The 23,733-nt window shown below is 32.9% G+C and overlaps 1 protein-coding gene across 1 annotated transcript; it reads right to left on the bottom strand.

Annotated features, from left to right (window-relative positions):
• Positions 1-2,541: 2,541 nt before the first annotated feature.
• LOC134688243 (snake venom 5'-nucleotidase-like) lies at positions 2,542-22,985 on the bottom strand. Its single transcript, XM_063548745.1, has 9 exons — positions 22,568-22,985; positions 16,745-16,961; positions 15,985-16,170; positions 13,826-14,023; positions 12,665-12,796; positions 7,748-7,867; positions 6,537-6,692; positions 5,208-5,411; positions 2,542-4,800 (listed from the first exon to the last, which is right to left on the bottom strand). The coding sequence occupies exons 1-9, from the start codon at positions 22,898-22,900 to the stop codon at positions 4,541-4,543; spliced, it is 1,806 nt and encodes a 601-aa protein (XP_063404815.1). The 5' UTR covers positions 22,901-22,985; the 3' UTR covers positions 2,542-4,540.
• Between the last annotated feature and the right edge of the window lie 748 nt (positions 22,986-23,733).

Raw genomic sequence — 23,733 nt, 5'->3', positions numbered from 1 at the left:
ATTGTATTATTTGCAATCCTTTTTTCTGATCTTTGATAGCCTTTGTTCAATTTCTTCATAAATTTTCAAGACGCGCGCGATTTATATGCACCGGAGATTATCTCTTTTTTTTTCATTGGGGTTCTTGTTTATAGTGATTAAGATTATAACACAATGTTGAATGCTGTACCCCTTTTTTGACATTGTGTGTCTGTTTTTTTCACGCATTGTTGTCAATATAATGGAATTTGATGCGACTGTCATACAAGTGACAGGTTTAGCTTACGATAAAACTAGCTTCAATCCACCATTTTCTGTACAAGACAATGCTTGTACCAAGTCAGGAAAATGACAGTTATCATTCGTTCGTTTGATGTGTCTGAGCTTTTGACTAAGCCATTTGATTAAGGACTTTCCTTTTTGAATTCTCCTCGGAGTTCAGTATTTTTGCGATTTTACTTTTTACTTAGTCTTTAGTTTCCTATGTTACAGCAGTGTATTTCGAGCTCTATGCTTTGAGTTTGTCAATTTCTTTGTATGAGTTGAATGCCACCTTGGTAAAAAGGGACGAAAGATATCAAAGGGACAGTCAAACTCATCTAAAAACTAAAAAAATCTTTTTTTTGTAAATTATTCAATTTTTCACAATTGAACTGGACGCACCAACACTCCTTTTGTGTTAACTCTTTGTATAAAGTGATGGTTTAAATCTATACAAAGGAGCATCTAAGCATACACATAATGCGACAGGATCACGCACACTGAAATCATATTGTGATAATAAAGCTAATAAAGGCATGATACTGTTGTAAAGGAAAGGCAAACGATACCAGAGTGACAATCAAACTCATCAGTAAACTGACAAAGCCTTGGCTACAAAAAGAAAAAAAGACAAACAGACAAACAATAGTACACATGACACAACATAGAAAACCAAAGCATAAACAACACGAACCCTTAAACTAGGGGTGATATCATGTGCTCCGGAAGGGTACGCAGATCCTGCTCCACATGTGGCACCCGTCGTGTTGCTTATGTGATATCAAATTCGGTAAATAGTCTAATTCGGTAGGTCACATTCATGAAAGGGAAGGGGATTGTAGTTACGACGTAAGGAGCATATCCGATATCATGTGTGAAACGGTAATTCCATAACGGTCAACCAACTCGTGATGGCGTCCGTAAAATTTACGAAGGGATGATTTCAACTTCATCATTTGAAACTCTTGGTTTAATAGCTTCCTTGTGAGCAGCAACCCTCTATCAAGAAAATCATGATAGGAAAGTCAAGCACGAGAATATCGTATCAATTGGGAGATATATATCCCCTATGCATGTGCTGCTGGAATGTTCCTATTTAGAAATGGAAAGTACACAATTGGAAAGCTGAAATAATCTCTTTTGTCGTAAAGTTTTCAACCGACCCTCACTGTCAATTTCTAGATGTAAGTCAAGATAAGAAGCCGACTTAACTGTATCTGTAGTATCCTTTATCTCTAGTCCAATGGGATAGATGTGTTCCACATAGTCACCAAATTTTGAATTATTTAGTGAAAGAACATCATCTTTATAGCGGAAAGTAGAGTTAAAGGATATTGCTAACTTCTTATCTTTCTTCCTAAGAAGTTCCTGCATGAAGTCAGCTTCATAATGATAAAGAAATAAGTCGGCAAGTAGATGGGCACAGTTAGTTCCCATTGGAATGCCGACATTCTGTTAAAAAACACGTCCTCCGAACGTAACACATATGTTGTCAATAAAAAAATCAAGTATCTTGATAATATCAGTTTCAGAATTTTGTTTGTTTGAATCAGAGTGATCCTTTACAAAGTAGGATTTATTTCTTGCTATGACAAGATACTTGTATCTACGTTGGCCATGTGTACATGTATCCCCTGGCTCGTTTTATTTATACTAGACACATATTGTATTAATAGACACTTCATTTGGGGACCTTTTATATCTGACTATGCGGTATGGGTTTTGCTCATTGTTGGAGGCCGCACGGTGACCTTTAATTGTTAATGTCTGTGTTATTTTGGTCTCTTTGTGGAGAGTTGTCTCTTTGGCAATCATACCACATCTTCTTTTATACTTGTTGAAGATCCTCATTACCCCTACGGTGTATTTTAGTTGTTACACTATAAGGTGGCTTTCTTGTTGTATAATAGCAACTTAATTTAATCACATGTGATATAAATATGTCTTTTCAGTTCCGCTATGCAGCAAATAACTACTTACTTTGAAGGGGAATTAACTGTTTTTTTTTACACAATAACATCAAAACAAAAAGTTAAGGTTCCCGATAGAAGATACACTTGTTCACAAGAGCATATTATATGAACAATTCTAACACTTTTGATCTTACAGAAAAAAAACATTATAATCATAACTCTGGTATATAAAAACACAACCTTTTGATTAAATTGTGTAATGAAGCTTACTTTTGCTTTTTCTACTAATCCAATTTCAATTTCATTCAACATAAAAAAAAAATACATGTTATCCAGATCAATGGAAATGTCAAATAAACAACGATATCAAGAACAAGCAAAACAAAGATAGAACATGTAAATTATTAAGCATCAACACAGACATTAACAAGAACCTACACAGCATTAGTTTTGTAGTAAATAGTACCTGACTATTCTCATAAGGAAACATGTGTACTAAATATCTGGTTAAACTAAATTACAAATAGTAAAGCTTTTAATTGGACAAAATGCTTGTCAATAAAGAAAAAAATAAACAATCATAATATTACAATGGAATAAAGAATACAGGTCTGGTACATTTATCAATAACTATACATAAAAAACATAAAAAGTATAAAACGTTCTGAAAAAATATTAATATTTTTTTTAAATACAAAACAAATGTAACACCGGCGTCATACAACATATATATTCACATTTCATTTCCATATAAAATAGTCTTTAGCATTTGATCACATTACTTGTTGTATAATACTGATATTGCCCCTTTAAATATTTTTTTCATAAAATAGAGATCAACAATGACAAATAGTATTACATAGGATATGACACTTTGTCTACCTGAATAACATATAAACCAGAAAGTTGAATATAGTGTGTGATATGTTTGTAATGCGGGGTTCACACATTGCCGATTGGTATCCTCAATTATCTGGAATGTCCTATCATTGTCTGAACGCAGTCGTTTTAGTTCGTAACAGATTCCTACGGATCGGGAAGGGTCCGAATAGTTCGGCAAAGCATCCCGACAGTTAGGTGCGTCCCGTAACATTCGGAGCAACTCAGCCGATTTTGTCTAATCGGATTACAATCGTGGCTATGTCGTGACAGATTCTGCTGTATCGGATCGAATTCCGAACAATGTCTTGTGTATTCTGGACGGTGTCCTGTGGAACGGGAATGATCCGGAGTAATTTTTCATAGCTGTTTTTCTGCCGATTGAGTCCAGATTGCATCTAGATCTTGTCGATTGCGAACCGTTTTTTGCCGAAACCGTTCCGAAACAGTCCCGTTATTAATACGAAATTCGTCAACGATACCCACGTCAGAGTCCCGACAACTACAGAATACAATACGACTGAGACCAGACAAAGCCGTTTGCAATGCGATAGAGCGGACCGTGATAGGATTACGTTCCGACAGTACCTGATTATCCTGAATATGCCGACAGTTTTCGAACAAATAACTTCCGTCAGCGTCGGTTCACAGTCTGGTCACTGTCTGATCTCAGTCGGATTACATTCGGTAGAGTCGGGACGCAGTCGTGACAGACTCGGTCGAATTTTAACTGGCGAAAAATGCAAATCGGATTAGAAGCGGATTCAGAACGGCATTATCGGGACTTATTCGCTTAGAAACGGTTGAATATCGGTGCTTCCTGAACACTATCTGATTGTTGTCGTGATCAAATTATTTTTTTTACAAATTTTAATTTAAGTTTGAATTTCCATCCACGATTCACAGGATCTTGATCAGACTTTTAATACATTTTAATCGGGAATGGTCCTGTCAAGAACGGTAATAAAAATCGTAAATATGTGACCCCAGCTTAAAGTCAAATGTATTGAAACCAAATAAAGGTGGTCTGACAAGCTGTTGATAAGAGTATATATTTTAGCAACTTTATCACTAATGATAGAAATTTCTGTCGCCAAATTTACAATAAATTGGTAGAAAAAAAATATTATATAACAATAGTACAAGTTTTGCATCATTTTCATGAAATTTTCGCAAATATCATCAATTTGAATATTAGCAAAAATCAAATTTAAAGGCATATCCTAACCTTTTGCACATTTGGTATGTTTTTTGTTCTAACAAACGAAACCTAATATAAATCTAATTCTACTCCATTTGAGCCTTTAAAAACTCTCTAAATATTTCAGACTTTCAAAAGCTTTGATTTTTTTTTATTGTACATTATATCATTCCTTCTTACAAACTTTAATGAATACATGTAACTCTCACCTACAACTGAGATTGAGCAACTGTTAACAATCAAATCATTTGCCTATTTTTCCGGACTAATTTCGATTTATTCTGTAATCCTATTATGCCTATAGTGATTAAAATGATTTAAAACAATAATGCAATATACAATACAAACATAACACATTAAAGCTAAGTATGGTGTTAGTAGATATAGCCCTGTTTGTTGAATCACATGGACATTTCACCTTATCACATGTTAATATGGCTCCATTATCACATGTTAAACTGTCAGTAATCCCTGTTGAATTAACAATCGTTATTCTCCCTTCAATGCCGTGGTAAAAAGGCGATGCATTTTTAACGTATTCAATCAGAACATCTGAATCCAGATCACCTGTAACAAACAACATAGACTAATGTTTTAGTGAATATTTTTTTAAGATGAATACATAAGTTTATTAAGATACATATCAAAGGTCCATCTAGAGAAAAATAACATATATTATGCGTCTATGAATTAATAAACTTTATTATTACGTCATCAAAAACTGCATTCAAACTTTCTTCCATGATTCCGAAAGCGTCAATACTTTTACTCGAACCGAAATACTTTATTTCACGTAAATTCCTTTATAACCCACTTCGCGGTGATTTAATTTCAAGATTTTCAAATTCACTTGATGTAGTAAAACAAGAAATATCAACGTTCTAAATATTTGCGTCTATTTATATCCGCGTTAATTTTCTGCTCGCGACAGTCGAGAAACTATCTATCCGGGTTAGAAACAAACATAAACCTACCAACAGTATGTGTTAACTCTGCATTATCTTTAATCACGTGATACGAATCTCCACCCGTCAGAATAAAGTTGGATAAAATCAAGCTGTACATAATAGTTTTATCAATAGGTTCATATGCAGGAAATGTACAGTTCTGACAGATTGCTGAAGCTTCAACTACTCTGTGTTGCGGGGGTTTTGCTAAATCATATTTGACTTTTATTCCTGGAAGAAGAAACCATATTATTTCTGTTAACAAATATCATTCACGTTGAATTGTCGTTCTCGTATATACTCTGACTGACTGTATATACTGTGTTGTTCAGTCTTTAGTTTTCTATGTTGGGTCTTGTGTACTATTATTTGCCTGTTTTTGTTTTTATTTTAAGCCATGGCGTTGACAGTTAATTTTTTATCTATAATTCTGTTGTGTCGTAGTTCTCTTATATTTGATGCGTTTCTCTCAGTTTTAGTTTATAACCTGGATTTGTTTGGGTTTTTTCTCTCAATAGATTTATAAATTTCGAACAGCGGTATACTACTGTTGCCTTTATTTGACCGTCCATCTGGTATTTTTAGCCCCTCTTTTGTTCTCTACTTAAGCCATTGGTTGTTTAAGTGGTTTAACGCGACAAATACAAGAGACAGAATTAATGTGTCAAGGGAAACAAACAAGTGTGCCTTGTGTCAAGGGAAACAAACAAGTGTGCCTTGTGTCAAGGGAAACAAACAAGTGTGCCTTGTGTCAAGGGAAACAAACAAGTGTGCCTTGTGTCAAGGGAAACAAACAAGTGTGCCTTGTGTCAAGGGAAACAAACAAGTGTACCTTGTGTCAAGGGGAACAAACTAGTGTACCTTGTGTTGTTAATTTTGTAATTTTCTAGTTATCTCTCTTAGCTAGTTATTTTTACAATAACAATGCAATTGTAAGATAACAAATGAATGCACTTAAACGATTTTCTCCCTAAGTTATATTTTAAAAATGACATCTTTTTATGCATGCATCGAATATGTTTGTTTCAGTAGATGCGAGATGCACAAATCAGTACCTTTTAAATCCTTTCAAAGTGATAGTATTACAAAAGGTTTAATGCTATAATTAGCACTTGACTAACGCCACCGAAGTTTTTAAAGAACTATGTCGAAAACAAAACTTTAGCATCGTACTGACCTTTTAGAACAACAATATCATAAAAAACATCATCGAGTATTCTCTTTCTCTATATATATATACTTTCTTTCTCATAGAAAGTTGTTTGACTAATAACGATACTCAAATTAAATTTGAAGAGTTGAAGAGGAACAACTAGATCACTAAGCTCATTCAGATAATAGTTAAGAAAAACTCACCTGAGTATTGTAAAAACTTTCCACTAGGTTCTTCAACATCATAGTCCGAAACACTATGTTCTAATGCTTGCAGTAAGTAATCTCCCCTTAGTTTGATTGTCTCCAATGTATTTCTAAACGGTTGTGCTTGTAAAGCATGCCCTATCGTAATATTTCCTACAAAAATTAAATTTCATACCGTTACCATTTGTGTAACTGATTAATTATGCCCTTTTTGCCTGTCGACTTGTTCTTTTATTCATGTGAGACTGACTGCATACAAGAACTTCTTAGGAAGAATTAAAAAGAAGTAAGCAAAACCCTAATCTCATTTTATTTTTTGCTATATAGATGATGTTCTCTCACTAAATGATTAAAAAATTTGTGACTATGTTGAACGCATCTATACCACCAAACTTGAGATAAAGAATACGACAAATATATTTGCCTCCTATCGTGACCTTCGTCTAGAAATTGACAATCAGTGTCGGTTGAAAACAGAAATTTACGACAAAAGAGATTATTTCAGCTTCCTAATTGTGAACTTTTCATTTTTATGTAGCTGAATCTACTTACCCTTCCGGAGCACCTCTGGTCATCCACATTTTTGGTTGGATTTGTGTTGTTCAGTCTTTAGTTTTCTTTGTTGTGTTTGGTTACGGTTACTATTGTTTGTCTGTTTGTCTTTTTTTTTCCTTTTTAGCCAAGGCTTTGTCAGTTTACTGATAAGTTTGAGTGTCACTCTGATATCGTTTGCCTTTCCTTCACAACAGTATCATGCCTTTTTTGTTTTAACTCTATCATCACAATATGATTTCAGTTTGCGTGATCCTGTCCGTTATGTGTATGTTAATGTGCTCCTTCATATAGATTTAAATCATCACTTTATACAAAGGGTTTACACAAAAGTAATGTTGGTGCGTCAGGCTCATGTGTGAAAATTTAATGATTTACAAACAAAAAAAAGATTATTATGTTCAGTCTGTGTCTGTGTTTTTAAATTAATAACTCGGATTGGTGTTATATTCATAAGTGGGACAAAAAAGTCAATCAAAGTCAGCATTTTCCCGCCATTTAAAAAAAAAAATTCTTTAAAAGGATCTTCATCATTATTAGTTTATTTTTCCTTAAAAAATTCTTTTCTGACTTACAATTTCGATTTTTAGTTCTGTGTTTTTTGTTAATCTCACCCAAGTTCATCATTGAGGCGACCGGATTTATTTGATATTTACCTCTGTCCAGTGATGATCGTATAGACCCTGAGTTCACTAAAGAGATGAAGACATGAGTTCCAGCAATGCTGTCTGCATGTAGTAGATTCTGATGAACAAGACTATCTGCAATCAAGTTCCCTGATAATAGAAAACAAAACGGATTCATTAAATATGCAATATTTCGTGTCCATTTAAAACTATTTAACAACAACAACACTGTATGTTATGTGGGTTACAAAGTTAGCGTTTTGACTATTTTCCCCTGAGGCCCTTATCATAGAAAAGCAAAAAACAAAACAAAAAACAAATATATGCAATGGATACATTAGTATGAAAGTCAAGTATGATGATAATATTCAATACAACTTTATAAAATGTTATGTAAAAAAAAGATGAAATAATCAGTGCAATATTTTATCAACATGTTGATTTTGATAAATGATCTGTTATTTTGCATTTGAAAGAACCAACATTTGTAATATGTCTGAAAGATATTGGCAAATTATTCTACAAAAATGGTTCAGAATACATAAATGGTTTCATTAACAATTTTGTTTTTGGTTTAGGGAGTATGAGGTTCCCTAGTTCAGCATTTCTCAAGGGAATAGAGATTCATACCTGAAACATAATAAAACTTGCTAGTAAGATATAATGAGGCATCATTTTTGCTGCTGTGACAGTGGAAAAAGCAGCTTCGTTTATTATGTTGGACTTTAATATAACATTCTCAATTTTGACATTTTAGACATTAATTATCTGTGTTTTATTATTCATTATATTTTATAATTTCATTTCTATTTACATTTCGTATCCAGGACTTAAGATCAACATTCTTTAATATGCATTTAATTCTCAGTTTGGACATTGAGTGACATGTTTCAATCGGTTAGCTAATTAGTGACATTTTACCTTATTCATAATGTATGTTCTTAATTGTCATAATCAGATTATCATTTAATATTTATTCTTCAAGTTCTAAAAATAATTTAATCTTTGTCAGTGAACAATATTACTCAAATTAATTGTTATTTGTTATGTCTATACTTGTAAATTCAATTGTGTATAAATACTTGTTTATAATTTTTATAAGCAAGATTCGGACTCAGGACTTTACCCTGAACTCAGTCCATCCGTAATAAAAGTAAAAGTATTCCATGCTGAATTATTGGTTTATTCTTCGCTAGTTCCCGAGTCTCAGTGGTCAGTTTTCACCCGAGTTCCAGTCTTCAGAGTTTTCATTGCTATTCACAGCAATCGTTCGTTGTGTATTCAGGTGCATCACACAGTTTCAGTAACAAGAGGCCATTCAGTCAGGCTCTTGTTGCACAACCCCACAAGTCACCCAGTTTCCCCGGTGACAGATTGGTGGACGACGACGGCGTGCTGACTTCTATGCTCAGCACACGATCCAGAGACCTCAAGCAGCCAAGCGAGTTCCCAGATAAGTAGCGTAAACAATATTCAGTGATGGAGTACAGCTTCCGACCACAATGGAGACCATGGAACATCCAGTCAGGTTATAGTCCAGCATGTGGGAGGTGTGGCAAATTTCACAAGCATTATATTTGTAACTCTTTCAATCAGAGATGTTATTCGTGCGGAAAATTCGGACATTATTCTAGTAAGTGTTTTTCTAAAGTTACAAAGGACAGCAAAAGTAAATCAGTAAGTGTGAAATCCAGAAAACAGAAAGAGCGCGATACAGCTAGGATAAACATATATATTCAGTGTAAAAATATTATCCGTGCTTTACCATTCTCTGGTATGCGTAATTCACCGTTCATTCAATATTTGGATATTTCAAATGTGCTCAAAACAGAATTAAAAAGTGTGAAACAGAAAATTATCAAGGAAAAGAATACAAATCTAGAACAGCAAAGGTGCATCGAGGCACTCAAAATTCAATTAAAGAATCAGCAAATTATCGAATCAGAGAGAGACCAGTTCAAGCAAGAACTTGAAAACCTGCGTCAACAGAAAGAAGAAAGTGCTTCGCACATAAACGTACAGGAATATGTGGATCAAATTCAAGAATTAAAGGACCAAGTAATCGAAAAAGACGGGACTGTTAAAATGGTGCAAGATCTTTACTATATGCGTTCGACCGAATTTACGGATGAAATCCAATCATTGAAAAATGAAAAACAAGCATTAGAAAAAGAAAAAGCAGACCTATGTTCAAAGGTAAATTTTCAAGCGGACTCGATTTCTCAATTGACTTTTCAACTTCAGGACCTTAACCACGAACTCCATCTTGTATCCCGTCAAAACCAACAGCGTCCCAATAACAACAACAGACACTATAACAACCGCAGAGGAGGCCGATTCAGATAGTGCTAAGTCCGAGGACGGACTTAATTGGGAGGAGAGGCATATGTGACAGTGGAAAAAGCAGCTTCGTTTATTATTTTGGACTTTAATATAACATTCTCAATTTTGACATTTTAGACATTAATTATCTGTGTTTTATTATTCATTATATTTTATAATTTCATTTCTATTTACATTTCGTATCCAGGACTTAAGATCAACATTCTTTAATATGCATTTAATTCTCAGTTTGGACATTGAGTGACATGTTTCAATCGGTTAGCTAATTAGTGACATTTTACCTTATTCATAATGTATGTTCTTAATTGTCATAATCAGATTATCATTTAATATTTATTCTTCAAGTTCTAAAAATAATTTAATCTTTGTCAGTGAACAATATTACTCAAATTAATTGTTATTTGTTATGTCTATACTTGTAAATTCAATTGTGTATAAATACTTGTTTATAATTTTTGTAAGCAAGATTCGGACTCAGGACTTTACCCTGAACACAGTCCATCTGTAATAAAAGTATTAGTATTCCACGCTGAAGTATTGGTTTATTCGTCGCTAGTTCCAGAGTCTCAGTAGTTAGTTTCACCAGAGTTTTCGTATTCAGAGTTCTCATTGCTATTCACAGCAATCATTCGTTCGTGTGATCAGGTGCATCACACAATTTCCGTAACAAGAGACCATTCAGTCAGGCTCTTGTTACACACACTCAAAAGTCACCCTTATTTCCCCGGTGACAGATGCACTAAAATGTCATCACAAACTTGGGATATTATATTCTCTGTTCACCTGTCATCCAATTAAAGTGTTTGATATGGGCTAGGAAAGATCAAAAGGGGATGTTTCTAATATCTGTCTATAGCTAGAAGCTGTAATTTGTTTTTTCATATCCTATTTTAAATTATCAATTTGGTTTATTTTTTTTTATTAAGTAGGTAAACTTAGGGTATCATTCGCGCCATGTCAAGTCTATCTTACCTAGTTTTTGTTCAAACTAGTCGTACAAATAAAATCACTTTATGTTTCTCATCGTTGTCAGAAAATTTTTGATAAATATAGATTCTTACATTGATACCAGTGGATTATCGGATTTATCCAATCGAGATAGTTAAATTATCAATTTTAAAATCCGATAATTCACGAGTAACTATGTAAGAATCTGTTTCTCTAATGATTAAAAAGACATTTTCTTTTTTGTTAACCGAAAATCTCCTTCGAGTGCCTTTCACATTGCACGAAGTTGTCAATTTCATTAACACCTGTTATCATATTTTGATTCATTCAGTTAGCTAAAAAGGTCATGACCCTTAAAATCATCCAATGATCTTTTGAGATCACCAGCAACCACACGTTGATTAATTTTTTTTATACAATGGGTTCAGAAAGGGATAAATTTCCATAGAATTAGAGAAAGTTGTATTCTCGCAACAAGTGTCGGGATAATCAATCGTTGGGACAATTGACAGGTGGTCACCGAATGTCATATTCCTAACTTGAATACGTCTTTAGCGAAGCCAATATCGCAGACAAGACCAATTTGTCAACTATATTTAAAGAAACTTTAGCTAGAAAAAAACAATTCGGTTTACTGATAATTCATGTATCAACTTGATCAGATTTGATGAAATTTCACTGAGTCCATTTATCAATATTGCACTAGCAACTGATTTAGCTTAGTTAACCGTTGGCCTTTGTCAAGAAAGTTAATACGTCGTCCTTTCCTTGTGATTAAAGAAGGTTATGTTGGAAGAAGATATTTTATTTCGCCACACATATACCCATTTAATGGTTTTCACCATAATCAATCTTTTACTCTTCAAATTAGCTTATTTTCGCGCTGACCTTGGCCAATAAGAGGAGCATAGAGACATGCTCAAGAACTGATGATACGTTGTCAAATGTTTTGTATGTCAACCCTTCCCTCCGTTTACTTTAATCAATAGTATAATAAAAGCAACAATAGAACACCAATATATAACATTGTTTGTATGTCTCTGTCCTGTGTGTTCTTCCATTTGTTTGTATTGTAGTCCTGTCATGTAGTGATGTTATCTTAGTGTTATATTTAACATTGTCATAAAAGCGGGAGGTTTTGCTTGCCACAAAAACCAAGGTTCAACCAAGGTTCAACCCACCATTTTTTCTTAAAATGTCCTGTTCCCTTGTCAGGAAAATGGCAATTGTTACATTATAGTTTATGTGTGTGTTACATTTCGGTGTTGTGTCTCTGTTGTGTCGTAGTTCTCTTATATTTGATACGCTTCCCTCAGTTTAAGTTTGTAACCCGAATTTATTTTTCTCTATCAATTTATGAATTTTGAACAGCGGTATACTACTGTTGCCTCTATTTATCTTATAATTCGTTTTTGGGTGTGTTGCATTGTCGTTTGGTATTTTGTTGCACTTTAGCGTTTCTGTTGCTTCGTTGTTTTCCTCTTATATTTGATGTGTTTCCCTCAGTTTTAGTTCGTTACCCGGATTAACTTGGTTTTTTTCACAATTAATTTATGACTTTTGAACAGCAGTAAACTACTATTGCATTTATTTAGAATTAAGATTACAAAAACATACGTAATTCGTATGCAAATTTGTAATATTGTAACAGCTTACCCATATTACACTCTTGTAATCTACAGGTATGTCGATCTCCATTCAGGTAAACTAAAGTCCGTCCTATAACATTATTCATCATTGATATAACCTCCTTTCCAAATTCATTTGTTATGTTCTGTATAGCTTCATCTGGAAAGAGTAAAAATTAAATTATGCTTTAATGATTAAAATCAGCTAGAATTTAAGCTTTTGAATTCCCTTTTTTAGCATTTAAAAAGTATTATTTTGGTCTTCAATCTTTTTTTTCTTCATTCTTCAGTATCATCGTCTTAATAGAAAGCAAATATGTTTTGAATAGTCAAAACCAAAAACAAACAAAATGTTCCATAGTGTTTTATAAGATTTTTCTGGCTCAATCTTCAGTTTTCTCAAATACCACAATTGTCATAGTTAAGCCCCGATAATTGAAAGTTTGATTCAGACAAATGAAAGGTGTCTTACCTTATTATAAGGTAAAGCAGTAGAAAAAAGTAAAAGAAACGACCTGAAAATTTCACCGGTTCGAAGATATTGTAGCTGTTAATGCTGACTTATAACAAGAAATATACGTTAATTTTACCAAAGAGGTTCTCATATAACCTATATATTACCAACAGTTGACTCTTTTCTGTTTCTGATTTAGCTCTAGTTTTCATTATATTGTTTTATGTGAGACAGTATTTTTACCTCAGGCATAGATTACCTTAGCTGTATATGGCAAAACTTTTAGGAATTATGGTCATCAATGCTCTTCAACTTCGTACTTTATTTGGCCTTTTTTAAACTTATTTTGGATTAGAGCGTTACTGATGAGTCTTTAGTAGACGAACGCGTTTGTTTTCACCTTTGGTAAAGTTATGGCGATTACTGTTCTTTTCATTTTGGGTAAGTTTCATTTCAATAGTCATTATTTTATTTCGATCATATAGCCGATAGAGAAATAAATTTGTCAACAAAAAACCCGACTATCAAGTGCACAAAATTATCTTATATCTTTACATTTAATATCATTTATTTTGTTCTTCTACATCGAAGGATGAATGAAGAAATCTTATGAAAACATTAGTTCTCACGTGAATATTGACAACAAATACATCTTCTAACTTCTTATATTACAACAAATCAATGCAAATTTGTTTTATACTATAATTGAAATGTCTAAGGTATTTAAATAACTACCTTTAGGTATTGTACTATCTAGTAATATAGGGTTTCCACCATAGCTTATAATTTTCCCGTCGTTATCAAATTCTACTTGCAGAAATCCAAGGTATTTAGCAAAGGCATAATCTTGTACTACTAAAGCTTTGTCGCCGTTATTCTTTGTGACAACAGTAGGATATACATTTACTGGTTTCTCGTTGGATGGTGCTGTTCCTAATATAAATATAGAAAAAAATAATGTACTGTTATTAGTCTCATTCTCCGAAACAATTTTTGGTCTCTAATATTCAACCATTGACTACCAAGGGATAAATAAAGGAAGCCCTTTTGAGTCTGCCTTAAAAAAAAAGGAGCGAAAGATACCAGGGAGTGCATTCAAACTCATAACTCGAAATAAACTGACAACGCCATGGCTAAAAAAAGAAAAATACAACCAGACAAACAATATTACGCATAAAAAAATAAAGACTTATAACATGTAGCAACATGAACCCCACCAAAAACTGGGGGTGATCTAAGGTGCTCCGGAAGGGAAAGAATTATCCTGCTCTACATATGGCACCCTTAAACTACTTCACATGCATAGTATCTGATCAATTCTAAACAAAGACCCCTTGAAATCAGAATCGCCCGCATGAACAACTCATATCTGTATTGATAAGAACAACATACTTTCTGACAAGTTATTTTCAGTGATACCCTTTCTTTAAACCTATGAAAGTGTAAACAATATCCAGTTGAAATTTTTGAGGAGATTTGTTAAAACTGACCAAAAAAGTAAAATCACAAAATTACTGAACTCCGAGGAAAAATCAGAAAGGAAAGTTTGTAAAAAGTAAAATCACAAAAATACTGAACTCAGAGGAAAATCAATTTGGAAAGTCCATAATCACATGGCAAAATCAAAAAACAAAACGCATCAAAAACGAATGGACAAGAACTGTCATATTCCTGACTTGGTACAGGCATTTTCAAATGTAGAAAATGGTGGATTAAACCTGGTTCTATAGCGCTAACCCTCTCACTTTAATAACAGTCTCATCAAATTCCGCTACATTTACATGATGCGTTAAATAAACAGTCACAATTAATAAAATAGTCAAAATATGGGTACATCAGTCATCATCGTATAACAATTTAAACATAACTGAATGACAAAACCAAAAGCTCAAACACATCAAAACATCCATGTTGTTCCGTTGATCAAATTTGAATTATGGACATATAGATTAGACCATTGGTTTTCCCGTTTGAACTGTTTACATTAGTTATTTTTGAGGCTATTAATAGTTTACTGTTTGATGTGAGCAAAGGCTCCGTGTTGAAGAGCGCACATTGACCTATAACGGATTACTTTTATAAATTGTTATTGGATGAAGAGTTGTCTCATTTTCACGCATACCATATCTTCCTATATCTATGTAACAAACATTCTAGATTCAAATCCTATTAGCGAGGGTAAATTGAAAGCGACATTAGTTATTGATTTTCAAATCAAGGCCTGAAGGAATCAAATGAACACAAAGACGCATGACCGAGATTACAACATGGTAAGTGTCCCATGCTATGTGTGTATTTAGTTGCACTTACAAAACTGTAAGTATTTCAGTTGTTTCGTTGGTTTCCGCTTATAATTGATGTGTTTCCTTCCGTTTTAGTTTGTCACCTTGATTTTTTTCTCTCAATCAATTTATCACTTTCGAAAAGCAGTATACTATTGTTGCATTTATTTATTCATAACTGCATCGGGCTACTTTCGTATAAATAACATTAACAGTAACATTTTTTTCTGCACCAGAGCTCTTATCCATAAAGAAAAAACGCAATGATTAACTTGAAATGAATATAGAATTTCAATATTTTTTTTAGAAAATAACAGAAATATTATAAAAGCCTATAGAAGCAAATAGGGTCAGGACAAATATATTGAGGAAAATACAATGATGTGCTTATTTTGAAACCGGTTTTACTCATCTATAATATTAGTACCATTATATATAAAATATCCTAGTGAAATTGTTTTTAATAGTGAAAATTGAAGGTTGATGATGTCTGAATGGCCGTTTATCTATATGCATATCAGACCATTTGACAAATTTATATTCTTCAAAAGAGCCATCTGCACTTTAAAGCAAAAGAAAGGAAAAATAACAACAGGAAAGGAAAATTAATACCTGTATAAAGGAACGTATTAGTATGGCCACCAACAACAATGTCGACATCATCCACTTCAGCGGCTATTTTCTGGTCGACTTTAAATCCTGCGTGACCAACAGCAATGATCTTGTTCACTCCTTGGTCTTTAAGAATGGTTACTTGTGTTCGAATAGATGTCACCTCGTCCAAAAATATTAAATTGCCTGTACAAATAGAAGTTTATGACATCTTTGTTATATAATTTTATTTGCCACTTTGAAAATAGTTAACGTTCATTGAACACCAATTTTATAGGATACCTACATATTTCAATCTAAGAGATTTTGAAATTGTTGACAAAAACAGCGACAACGTCTTTTTCGTATTAATTTATTTGGGGAGATTGTTGACAATAAAAGCGATTTGTTGAAATCAAACGAAAAATGTAATGATTTCGGGCTTTGAATACTGCGGTAGTGTATTTTGGACAATACGAGTACTTTAAAGGGCCTATGTGACCGGCAAGTCGATATTTGACAAATATATAACAGACACATAGTTATTTCCTTCTAGATATATTCGACACCCAGTATCTCACTGTGTGTTTTGACCCAAAATATGTAATGCCCCATCATTAAAGGGAAAGTAGATTCAGGTTTACCCATAATACCAAATAATGTAGTCCTATTTGAAATGGTAGAGTGGCCTGATGAACATGTTCGCGCCATCTTACAACTCAAATATACTTTTATATATTTTGAAAAACATTTTTTTTTGTAATATAATTTAAATTGGTACCTGGATTTGAAACAAAAGGAGTACTCTTTGTAGTGTAACCAATGATACCAATTTTTTCACCGCCTCTCTCCATGATAACACTTTTTACGAATTTATTCTGAACGCTCGGTTCACTGGTTGTATCAATATTACAGCTTAGAATTGTAAAATTATTGCTGTTTTCTAGAAGTGTCATAAGTCCTGAAATGCCTCTGTCGAATTCATGATTTCCGAAAGCCTGAAAATAATAATAAAAAGGCTGTAAATGATCAACTACTACATGAAAAATGGAAAGACACTAATTTGATTGAAAATATGCTTTGTTCACAGAAGTTAAACTTTAGCTAATTAAATTAGCTGCGTATATTTATGTTTTCTTCAAATATTTGATTTACATTTAATCTTCTGTTAAGCTATGCACTAATTCTGAAATCAGTATACTTTCATTAAATATTGGTAAAAACTCTTACATGTATGTGCACTTTGGTTATGCTTTGCTATTGCAATAGCCCCTTTTCCCCAGCTTTTTTAGCATGGGGAGTTAACGTGTGGTATACCAGAATCAAATGGGCAATTGACAAATAGCCTAATGTTAACATTACCATGTTCATTGATTGGCGTTAAAAACAGATAACATGAATCTCCAATGGAACATTACAAAATAAAATATAACTCGATCTTACTTACCATGTATAGTGTGTCATACTTTGATTGATATAATGTGAGATTTTGTTGGAGATAACCAGGCGGTGAAGTAAAATTTATTTTATTAGATTTAATTTTGTGCAATCTTTCAACGAGTTTTTGTACAGAAGTTTTGTTTTGAATTTTGAGATTATCCCCACTTTTCATTCTAACCTTAGTACTTTATGTTATATATTAGGCTCGTGAGCATCTATTCTTTCTCAATTTCGATAAAGAAAAACCCGACCGATTTCAATATGTTCGCTTACCTTTTTTTCTCGTCATTATTCAACTTAAAGTTTGTATTAATATTACATAATTTGCGTGTCTATTTTACTAAGAGTGAACGAGTTCAAATATACAATTTATGAGCCTATTGAAAGGCAATCCTCCGAGCCCTTGGATTTCGGTTAGCGTTCGAAATTTACATTTTCCTGATGATATCGATTATTTACTCCGCGACATGGACATTAAGTTTTACCCTTGTACGTACATTCCAAAATTATTTTCCGTTCTTAAACTTTAGTTTACGTTATTACCTTAACCAAATGTTATAAAACTCACACACAATGCTAAGTACCACCACATACTGATTAATTTTGTATTTGGTTGGCGTCACTTAGTTTCTTCGTTCTCAAATTATGCCCCCTTTTAAATTGAAAAACTTCTACATTTGCAGTTTCCACACTCTAGTTTTAGCTTGAATCAACCAAATGTTGTGAAATTTATACACAATGCTTATTAACACCAAACACAGATCAAGTTTGAAATCGGGTGACCTCACTTTTGCCGTTCAAGAGAAGTGTACTTTCATAAATGACTAATTGATGAATTTGACATTTTTGTAGAAGCGGAGGTTACTGCGTCCATGGACACATTTGTTCTTTAATTTTATTATATATATAAGAGGTGATATTTTAACCCTTTCATTTGTCTCTGCGTACTTATGAAAATTCATATTTCGATTGATATAATGTGAGTTGATTTTTTTTCAGTTGAAGTGAAATTTATTTCTGTTTAACTTTCATGCAAATGAATGTTTAAACGTGTTTTCGTATGTAAGACTTGTTTTGAATTTTGAGGTCATACACTACCATTCATGTTAATCTTATATCGTTTTTTAATGTACCTCGTGAGTATCTTTTCTTTATCCTATCTTTCTCAATTTCGAAAAAATGACCGATTTCAATAGATTTTTAAATGTCTTCAATATTTAATGTATTTAGATTTAGTGACAGTAAGTCCGCTTACCTATTTCTCATTATGAAAGTTTGTATTAATATTACATCTTTTTCGTGTCTATAAATACTTAGAATGAACGAGTAAAATTATATATCACCTTATAATGGTTAACAAAATAAAGCTATTGCCCTCATTAATATATAATTTTAACCAGTAAGATTTAAAAAATAAAAACGACATTTTTTTTGCAAGGTATTTAAACAAAATTTAAAAACAGTTTAATGTAAGTCTTATTGCAAATTAAGTTTTACAACTTTATTGCCGTGTAGTTATGTAGTGTATTTAGTAAAAAAAAAAAGGATTCTACAGAGAAAAGGCACTATCGAAGTTTGCGAAGGACTACTGGAATCCTTTAGATTGTTTTAAGGGGAAGAATAAGAATATGTTACAGAATATTGAAAATCATGTTGAAAACAATCAGATATAGATATAAAAACATCATGTGTTTCAAACTCATAAATATCAGAATTAGTAATAGTAGTAAAAGCACTGAAAACTCAAAATGTTGATATAGAAATTAGAATGTATCCTCTATAGTGGACATAAAGGTCATTCTGAAGATGACTCACACGTTAGAATAACATGTAAATAAATGATCTTTTAGATTTACGTGAAATATATACATTTAGAGACACCTTTACCAATGCAGTACCATTGAATCTCTATAATCTTCATAACATGTTGACTTTATTTCAGAAATGATTTTTTTCAAATATTGGGTACACGCCAATGACCACGACACTAGCAGTTTTCGAAAAATATAAAGGGTAGCATGCAGTCTTTAACCATATACAAGTTTAAATATACACTATGCCAATCTCTAAATCCTTCCTTGAGTCTAAGAAAATTGTGAAAATTGTTATTTTTTACAAATAACAAAATGCAAAGAATCAACCATTGTATCAGCAAATGTTGGATCGAAGGTTTTAATGAAATGGTTTTTTTAGTAGTTAATCCATTTTTCTAAATATATGCAATATAAATGCATATATTCAAAAATCTGATGCTTGAAGTTGTCGTTTGTTAATGTGTTTATAAGTCTTTCTCGTTTCTCATTTTTTGTATATAGATTACACCGTTGGTTTTCTCGTTTGAATGGTTTTACTTTAGTAATTTGTGGGGCCCTTTATAGCTTGCTGTTTGTTGTGAGCCAAGTCTCCGTGTTGAAAACCGTACTTTGACACGGGTTATGTTCTTCTCATATATGTTATGATGGTATGATACTAAACCCCTAACGGGAAGGATTGAGCCTGATACTCATATGATGAAATCGTAATCTTTTAATCAGTTTAATTGAAGTTTGGTGCTGGCATGTCAGTTAACTGCTAGTAGTCTGTTGTTATTTATAATAAAATTGAGAATGGAAATAGGGAATGTGTCAAAGAGACAACAACCCGACCAAAATAAAAAAAAAACACAACAGCAGAAGGTCACCAACAGGTCTTCAATGTAGCGAGAAATTCCCGCACCCGGAGGCGTCCTTCAGCTGGCCCCTAAACAAATATATACTAGTTCAGTGATAATGAACGCCATACTAATTTCCAAATTGTACACAAGAAACTAAAATTTAAATAATACAAGACTAACAAAGGCCAGAGGCTCCTGACTTGGGACAGGCGCAAAAATGCGGCGGGGTTAAACATGTTTGTGAGATCTCAACCCTCCCCCTATACCTCTAACCAGTGTAGAAAAGTAAAAGCATAACAATACGCACATTAAAATTCAGTTCAAGAGAAGTCCGAGTCTGATGTCAGAAGATGTAACCAAAGAAAATAAACAAAATGACAATAATACATAAATAACAACAGACTACTAGCAGTTAACTGACATGCCAGCTCCAGACTTCAATTAAACTGACTGAAAGATTATGATTTCATCATATGAACATCAGGCACAATCCTTCCCGTAAGGGGTTTAGTATCATACCATCATAACATATATGAGAAGAACATAACCCGTGTCATGCCAACAACTGTTTTTAGAATAAATGTGTTTAGTTCCGACGCAAAGACCTTATCAGTGACTCAATATTAACGCCAAAATATGCAATCTTTAATGACTTGACAACAGTATCGTAATTATATCCCTTCTTAATAAGTCTATTCAAAGGTTTTGTAAGTTTATGAGGTGAATACTGACACCTTTGTGCTTTATAAAGAATATTTCCATAAAAAATTGGATGTGAAATACCTGAACGTATAAAAAGTCTGCATGTTGAGCTATATTGTATTATTGTATTATTGTCATTTTGTTTATTTTCTTTGCTTACATCTTCTGACATCAGACTCGGACTCCACTTGAACGTATTGTTATGCGTTTACTTTTTTACATTAGCTAGAGGTATAGGGGTAGGGTTGAGATATCATAAACATGTTTAAACCCGCAGCATTTTTGAGCATGTCCCAAGTCAGGAGACTCTGGCCTTTGTGAGTCTTGTATTATTTTAATTTTAGTTTCTTGTGTACAATTTGGAAAATAGTATGGCGTTCAGTATTACTGAACTAGTATATATAAGTTAGGGGATAGCTGAAGGACGCCTCCGGGTGCGGGAATTTTTCGCTACATTGAAGACCTGTTGGTGACCTTCTGCTGTTGTTTTTTTCTATGGTCGTCTTGTTGTCTCTTTAACACATTCCCCATTTCCATTCTCAATTTTATTTACCTATAATGGTTTGCTTTTGTAGATTATAAATTAGATGAAGAGTTGTCTCATTGGCATTCATACCACATTTTCTTATATCTACAATGTATACACACATCCTTATGGACATGCACAGTAATATAAGTGAAGTGTTTCATGTTTTTTAAATTATTCCGCACGTATACACAATAACAGTTACATTTCCTTTGTTACATATTTAAACACAGATTGAAGTAAGATTTACAAGTTGTCACTACACATAGTCAGGTATATACTTTTAATTGACTGGCAATGAAGAGTATAAAGTCGGCTTTGTTAAACATTTTCTGACCTTGTTCTACTTTAAATCTAAAATAGTCGTAAAATGTCTAAGGAACATAACAAAAAGTACTAAAATGTCGGAATATGAAAAAAAATATTTTGAAGTACAGTGAAATCAATTACTCTTGTGAATTTTAAGATGTTAAACTGTTTGCTAAGAACTTTAATGAGAACTAACGGTATGAACTTTGCTCATTGTTGAAGGCCGTACGTTGAGCTATAGTTGTTAATTTCTGTGTCATTTAGTCTCTTGTGAAGAGTTGTCTCATTGGCAATCATACCACATCTTCTTTTTTTATATCCAAACATCTCAGAGGTAGACTAGTTAAGCTAAAACTTCATATTTTTTTCTCAAAATGAGCATCGAGTATGTCATGATCAAATTATTTCAATAGACCCCTTCACGGTAAGTTCGGCTATATTGGATAGGGGCAGAATTTCAGAATGGAGGTAACAATTGTGTGAAATAACGGGAACCTTATGGTCTATTTAAAAAAATGGCTTTGTTTACATTTGTAGTGAAGGAGGTTGAATTGGAATATTTCGTTTTGAACCATTGTAGTCAGTACATGGTATTTTATTATATATATACTAGTAATGAATACCCGGAATGGTGTTCCACTTGCTTCGATGTCTCCCAAAGATCCAGAACATTTTCCAATTTTTTTCTCAATTCTAAACCTATATATATTTCTAAAAAAAATTATCCTTCAGTACTATCCATAGGTTACATTAAATACAGGACATACATGCTAAAATAACGAGCAAAAGACAATTCTGAAAAATTGAGACTGCAGTAAGACATAAAAGCTAGGATAATTAATAAAAGCGTAGAAACATTGAGGTTATGATTTTTTTCCTTTTTCGAGCAATTTTAGCTTCATTGAGGGTATACAAGTTAAGAAAGGACAAGCTACACAGTATAATAGTTTTTTGTAAAACATATTTGTACAAACCATTGCATCATATCCTACGAGGTTCATGTAGGTGTGTACGATGGTCCCTCCGTGATGTGTGAACCACAGGGTCCCCTGATACTGGTCTCCTCCATCCAGAAACAATGTATTGGGATACAGTCTCTTGATTTCATCCACTTTGTACTTAAGTCTAGCCATACCCCCGTAACAACTTCCTGGACTGTCACACTGACCACCATATTTATTCATCTCCTCATAATGTGCATGGACGTCATTCGTATGTAAGATTGTTAAATTAAATGTAATAACGCAACTTATTAACATAAAAAGTATTATCGCACTTAGATACATCATGCTGCTAGATACATGCATTTTAACTTTTACAAGAATTAATTCATAAAGATACTCATCCTTGTTTTGGTAGATCCTGTTTAGTCCCAATCTTTTTAAATACTTCTATATACAATGTATATATATTATTGAATATTTATTGACACACGTTAGCATGTATACTATAACGTAATTCACAAAGCCCCGTGATGAATTAAGAAGTCTAAGGTTTACAGTTATCAAACCAAATAGTCAAAGGGACATATATAAAACCACTGGAGTGTAAAATGTTGTACCTTTAAAAATTAAAAGCCAAATCAACATACAGTGGTTCATATATTGTCTATCAGCCTTTTCTGTCAATTTTCAAATTTAGTTAGTTTTCAATAAAAGAGGTTTATATTTGACCTACTGTTAAAAATGTTTAATAAATGAATGATTGTACTTGTTTTTGTATAATTAAATACAACAATCTCTTGTATGGTCTATAAGATGTTACTGAATTGACAATGTTAACAAATGAAATCATAATAGAACCACCCCCGGCTATACATGTTGAATGATCTCCGGTCGGCCATGCAGGTAGGACTATTAAGTCGGTTTTATAGAGTAACAGTTATTTTTGACAGTTTCATATTTAAAAATTTATAATGGTGTGAAGTGGTACATGGGGTCTATACACCCTTTTTACGATTAAGAAAAATGTGAAATAAAATTTGTTAGGTTGATACATCCTCTCCCCCTTTTAATTTCGATCCCCTAGAATCAAACGTATTACTATTTTTTAGAAAACACGTACTGAATATTAAGTCAGAGCACACTGTAAATGTTCGTGTTACAATATGTCCATATTATTATTTCTGTTAAATTCGGCT

Source organism: Mytilus trossulus, chromosome 10 (assembly GCF_036588685.1).
Source record: "Mytilus trossulus isolate FHL-02 chromosome 10, PNRI_Mtr1.1.1.hap1, whole genome shotgun sequence".
Lineage (NCBI taxonomy): Eukaryota > Metazoa > Mollusca > Bivalvia > Mytilida > Mytilidae > Mytilus > Mytilus trossulus.
The sequence above is the reverse complement of the archived record's forward strand: the minus strand, read 5'-3'. Positions and strand labels throughout refer to the sequence as shown.

Excerpts from the sequence above, each read along its gene's own strand:
- LOC134688243 (XM_063548745.1), bottom strand. The coding sequence starts at position 22,900 with ATGCATGTATCTAGCAGCATGATGTATCTAAGTGCGATAATACTTTTT. Across the intron at positions 14,024-15,984 it reads TAATACGTTCCTTTATACAG|GAACAGCACCATCCAACGAG; the intron begins GTATTAATTTTC and ends TATTTATATTAG. Across the intron at positions 5,412-6,536 it reads AAAGTTTTTACAATACTCAG|GAATAAAAGTCAAATATGAT; the intron begins GTGAGTTTTTCT and ends TTCTTCTTCCAG.